Raw genomic sequence first — 5,922 nt, forward strand, 5'->3', positions numbered from 1 at the left:
AGAGAAAGGCAGGAGCAGGGAAGGGAAAATTAAGGATGGAAGAGAGCGGAGGACGGCTCCAGAGGTGGACATGATCAGGGGGAGGGTGTCTGTCCAGAACCGAACCTTGGACTCTCGGAGTCTCTCTCCCACGCTCATGTTCAAGTTCAGCTGCAAGTACTGTTCTCTGTCGTTGTAGCTGGGCCACCCAGGTAGGCCTTTCCCGTTAGGGTCCCTGCAAGTGAGAACAGAAACAGGTGCGGTTTTCATCCTCAAACACCCAGTGCAGGGGAGGCTGGGAGGTTTTCTTACCCTGTCCGCGCAAAGTTAGCCCAGTAGCTCATCATGGCCCTGCTCAGCAGCTTCTCCTCCTTGGTGGCTCCTTCTGAAGGAGAAAATGACAGGAGCTGTTTCACAGCGCTTCCCTGGAAGTTCAAGGGGCCTCCCACTGGATGACTCACTTCCACACCTCCCCTCCTAGGATCCTAGCCAGCCAGCGAAGTTACTGTGCACATTTTGGGTGTGGTGGCTCAGATCCTAAGGCTCAGGGCGACTGCCCAAGGAATCATGGCCCCCGAAAGGAGGAGGCTGAGCACAATTGTTTCTGTCCATCCAACCCGCTTCAGCCCCTCGCAGGAGGCTGCAAGCTCCGAGGGGCAGAGTTAATCTCATCCTCTTTTCTCTCTCTCACACACAAACTACTTAGCATAGTTCTTTCCTTCTTTTATTTAAGGATTGTATTTATTTTTGTGTAGAAGAACTGGGGTGTAGGCCAGAGGTGTTGGGGAACAGAGGATTCCCCAAAGACAGAGTGGGGAGCAGAACAGGCAGATCTGCTGAAATCCACTGCCAAGGGGAGCAGACAGGAGAGGTCTGCTGTGCCCTGTGGGCCCCTCCCTGGCCAGGGATCGAACTCGGGTCCTCACCTTCGTGGTAATGGTGCTGAAACATAACCTCCATGCCATCAGGGAGGGCCTCAACATATTTCTTTATTTGAAAAAGTAGCACTTGCTCAAAGTGCAAAATCCAAAATGCAGAAAATATGTCTAATGAACATTAGTTTCCCTTCCACGTCCTTGTTACCAAGCTTCACTGCTAAAAGCTTCTTGAGCTCCCTCTCTAGACAGCCAAAACAAGTGCAAGGGCTTAATCGGACACCTTTCCCACACTCAGTATGACAACGGAAACCTACTGTGTCTCTCTTTTTACTAGAATTCTACCCGGGACAGAGATCCATAGTGGCACCTGTAGAACTCCTTTTTATTGTGACTTATAAAGATATAATAAATGTTATAGCCAATTATGTATAGGTATGTAATTTATATAGCTAGTGCTTTGTTGATCTTTACTTTGTGTCCAACGTTCTGCTGGTAAAAGCAACGCTTTCATGTGCATGTGTATTTTTTTTTGAAGATTTATTTATTCATGCACATAGAACTGGGGTACAGGCCAGAGGGGCAGGGGCGGCAAGAGGCTTCACCAGAGACAGAGTGGGGAGCAGAACAGGTCAAGTGACGAAGTACACTGCTGAGGGGAGTAGCGGGCGGGCCAGGAGAGGTCTGCCCGCCATGTGGTCACCTCCGGGGTGGGGATGGAACTCGTGCTGCAGGGGCTGCAGAGAGCTTCACAGTGCTGTGCTTTAACCCGCTACACCACCAGGGAGGCCCACGTGTATTTCTTTTTAAGTGCACATGTATCTTTGTACATGTGGATGCATAGTTGTACCCTAAAAACCCTAGACATTGAATTGCCAGGGTACAGGCTATAGGTGTGATAAATGCTGACAGTTTTTCATTAATATATGAGCTGGTTGGTTCCCTCACACCTGTTCAATGACATTATGTAAAATGTGTTGTCCTTCCCACCCTTGACGGATGAAAATGGATTCCTCCATCAAGGTTAGTTTGCCTCATGTCATGAGCGAAGCTGAATGGGTTTTCATGTTTCGAAATCAGCTGTCTCCTTTGCAATACTGTCTACTTATGTGCATTACCCAGGTTTTAACTGGAATGTTCTTTTCTCATTGGTTTCAGGAGCGCTTTAGCTCTCGGGATTTAACCTTCTGAGACTGATGTTCATTTACTTTTTTTTCTGTTTTTTGGGGAATCTATGTGCCCATCATAGAGTCAAGTTTCACTACTGGCCGTTGAGCAGTAACATTCATTATATAGTAACATTTATTGAGCACTTTCTATGTGGCTTGTGGAAGTTGCTTCATTTAATCCTATGAAAACCTATGAGGTAGTTCTGTTATTATCTGTGTTATCAGATGAGAATGAATAAATGAAGAAAATGACTAAACCACAGTGCATGGCACATCTCTGAGTGACTGGCCTCAGCACTGAGGCCAGTTAAGACTAGTTGAGACCATCGACTAGTTAAGAGCCTGTGCAAGTTTTCACTAAGCGTTCTGTGATAGTTTCTGTGTACGGTTGCTGTTGCTTTTTCTATTGATAACCTCATCAGATTGGTTTATTATTTAGACGGTGAACATGTCATAAATTCAAGAATACATGACTGAACACCACAGTAACAGTTCACCATCATTTACATGAGATCACCTGCATCCACTCTACTTTGGGCTGGATTCTGAAAAACCTGGTTGTTGTCTTTTAAAAACCTAGGGGATAGCCCATTCCAGGAAGATAGGGAGAACAGCAAGCAGAGAAAAGAAGAAAGTGGGTTAATTTGCAAACAAATGAGATTGCCTAAGCACCCCCCCCCCAGCACCCACCCAACAGACTATGACAAACACTCATCAGACAGCTGCTGACTGCCCCTTTTCATCTTGGCTTCTGAAAATAAGATCAGGGCACTTCTTTGGACAAAATTGTGTCTTTAGCCTGTACAGTAAATGCCAGCCCACCAGCCACAGTATTGGGGTGGCTGAGGGGCTTCGTGCTAACAAATCCCTGTGTCTTCGCCCAGCACACCCCAAGCCCATGTACTTGCAAGAGCAGGAGCCTTACCAAACATGACAATGTCACCCTTCAGGAAGGCACCTCCGAAGACGAATCGGATTTCGTCAGTGTGATCAGCTTTGACGAAAGCTGGCTTTGAGTTCTGGAAACACTCGGGTCGGTGCTGAAACTCATAGAAATAGACAGGACCACCGCCAGCTGCAGAGAAGGGGGAGAGCCCGTGACAGACAGGCAGGCAGGGTGAGCACAGGCTGTCCTCACCTTCCCTCCAGCCTCACTGTCTAGTCCAGGATTCATAGATCCGGGGTGGGGGGGCGAGGGTTGGGGGTGTGGGGGTTGGGAGGAGGGTGTGGGGGGGAGGGCAGCCCAGAGATAAGAGACTAGGCCAAACTAACTTCCTTCTTCCTCCTCTGAAGGAGGAAGTCACTTGCACATCACTTCTCAAGGCAGCCTGAGAAGGGACCACTTCTGCTTTTTTTTTTTTATTTATTTATGCATACAAGAACTGGGGTATAGGCCAGAGTTGTGAGGGTGAGGGGTGAGAGGATTCATCAGAGATAGTGTGCGGAGCAGAACAGACAGAATGACAAAGTACACTGCTGAGGGGAGCAGCTGGAGAGACAGGCGAGGTCTGCCGCACCATGTGGGTCATTCCCTGGCTGGGGATTCTTGAGCTGAATTCTCGAGCTGAAGCAGCTGCAGCTAGCTTCATAGTACTGTGCTTGAACCTGTCGCCACCAGGGAGGGCTCACTTCTGCTTTTCAAAAAACCTTTCATATTGAGCCAAGATCTCTCACGTGGTGATTTACATGCATTGACCCTGATTCAACACCCCCAAGACAAACAGAACAAAGTTATTCCCTGCTTCCAGGACACTGTACAGCCCACGTTTCTTCAGCTCTCTTTGTATGGAGGGAGTTTTGAAGTCAGGGAGCATGAGTCCTCCAAGTTTGTTCTTTTTCAAGATTATTTGGTTTATTCGGAATTCCTTGAAATTCTGTATGTCTTTTAGGGTCAGTTTGCTCACTTTTACAATAAAGTAAGTTGGTATTTTGATATTAAGTCTCCAATTCATGATCACAGGATGTGTCCCCATTAATTTTTGTCAACAGTATTTTATAGTTTTCAGTGTACAATAACTGTACCTCCTTGGATATATTTATTCCCAAGTATTTTAATCTTTTTGATCCCTTCAAAATGGAGTTGCTTCCTTGAATTTCATTTTCATTGTTAGGCTATAGAAAGCAATTGATTTTTGTGTATTGTTCTTATATTCTGAAACTTTGTTGAATTTATTTATTAGTTTTAATCGTCCTTTTGTGGAATATTTAGAGTTTTCTACCTATAAGATTGTCATCTGTGAATATAGAAGTTTTACTTCTTTCTTTCCAGTTTGGATTCCTTTTCAGTTCTTTTTCTTGTCTATTTGTCCTGGCTAGAACACATGTGTTGTAAGAGAAACTATCTTTCTTTAACTCATTCCTGACTTTAGAGGGAAATAATTTAATCTTTCACCACTAGTAACTCAATTCTTTCAGTTTCTGCTTCACATATTTTGGGTTCTTTTGTAAGGGTCAGATAGGTTCATAATCGGTGTAACTTCTGATGGATCCACTTTTATCTCAAAGTCTATTTTGTCTGACAGCAACATAGCCACATGAATTCTCTTGGCTTTTGTTTAAATGGAATATCTTTTCCCATTATTTATCCTCCAACCTATTTGTATCTGTGCTCCTAAAGTCAGTCTTTTGTGGACAGCATAGTTGGGTTATGTTTTAAAAATCCATTCATCCTGCCTTTTGAGGGTTTAGTTCATGTACTTACAATTACTGACAAAACACTATTTCTTTTGCTATTTGTTTTCTATATGTCACATCTTTTTTCTTCATTGGTCCCTCTAACACTGTCTTCTTTTGTGTTAGAAATGTTTCCTAGTCTACCATTTTGATTCTCCTTTTGTTTCTTTAACCATGTATTTCTTAGATTATTATTATTATTTTTTTTGCTAAGTGGTTGCTGGGATTATCATTCACATCTAAATTTATAACAATCTAGTTTAAATTAATACTAATTTAGTTTTTATAGCCTCCCAAAATCTCCCCCATGTAGCTCTGTCTCCTTTTTGCATCTTTATATATTTTGTATCAATAAGTTAGATTTATGATTATTGCTTTAAGCAGTTATCTTTCAATCATATAGGGAAAAAAGAAGAAAATAGAAACCAAAACTACATTAATACTGATTTTCACTTATAAATAAGCATGGTTATCTGTGCTGATTTTTATTTCTTCTGCTTGTGGATTTGTGGTAATGTGCAATGTCCTTTTAATTCCAGCCTGAAAGACTTCTTTAGAATTTCTTGTTAGGCTTACAAATGGTGAACTGTTTTCATTTACCTGGAAGTGTCTTAATTTCCCTTTCATTTCTGAAATATAGTTTTGACAAGTATCTAACTCTTGGCTGACAGGTTTTTTCTTTCAGCACTTTGAATATGTCATCCTGCTGCTTTCTGGCTGCCATGGTTTCTGATGAGAAATCAGCTGTTGATTTGATTAGATTTTTTTTACTCGATTAGTCTCTTCTTTTTTACTGCTCTTAGGAATTTTCCTTTTTCTTTGACTCTAGTTATTTAAGTATAATTTGTTTCTAATGGATCTCTGAATTTCTTCTGTTTGATATTCATTGACATACTGGATATGAAAATTTGTCTTTCTCATAATATGAAATATTTTTATCATTGTTTCTTCAAGAAAATGTTTGCCTTTTCCTCTCCTCTTTCTGGAACTCCTGTCATGTACATACTGGGGTACTTGGTGGTGTCCCATGGACTTCTTAGCCTCTTTAATTTTTTTCCATCCCTTTTTCTTTTTGGGCCCGGGATTGGATAATCCCACTGGATTCATCTTCAGATTTGCTGGTTCTTCCTCTTCCAAGCTCAAACCTGCCAGTGATCCCCTCTATAAAACTGTCCTTTCAGCTACTGCATCTTTCATCTCCACAGTTTCTATTTGGTTATATATTA

General features: G+C 42.5%; 1 protein-coding gene across 1 annotated transcript in view; it reads right to left on the bottom strand.

Moving 5' to 3' along the window:
- Positions 1 to 5,922, bottom strand: part of CES5A (carboxylesterase 5A) — a 42,883-nt gene that overhangs the window by 20,577 nt on the left and 16,384 nt on the right. The window contains exons 9-11 of the mRNA XM_012733210.1: positions 2,949 to 3,098; positions 292 to 364; positions 106 to 214 (exon numbers count right to left, since the gene is read on the bottom strand). Of these exons, the coding sequence (XP_012588664.1) occupies positions 106 to 214; positions 292 to 364; positions 2,949 to 3,098 (332 nt within the window). The remainder of the gene's footprint in view (positions 1 to 105; positions 215 to 291; positions 365 to 2,948; positions 3,099 to 5,922) is intronic.

This window comes from Condylura cristata, unplaced genomic scaffold, assembly GCF_000260355.1.
Source record: "Condylura cristata isolate star-nosed mole 26May11 unplaced genomic scaffold, ConCri1.0 scaffold00039, whole genome shotgun sequence".
Taxonomy (NCBI): Eukaryota; Metazoa; Chordata; class Mammalia; order Eulipotyphla; family Talpidae; genus Condylura; species Condylura cristata.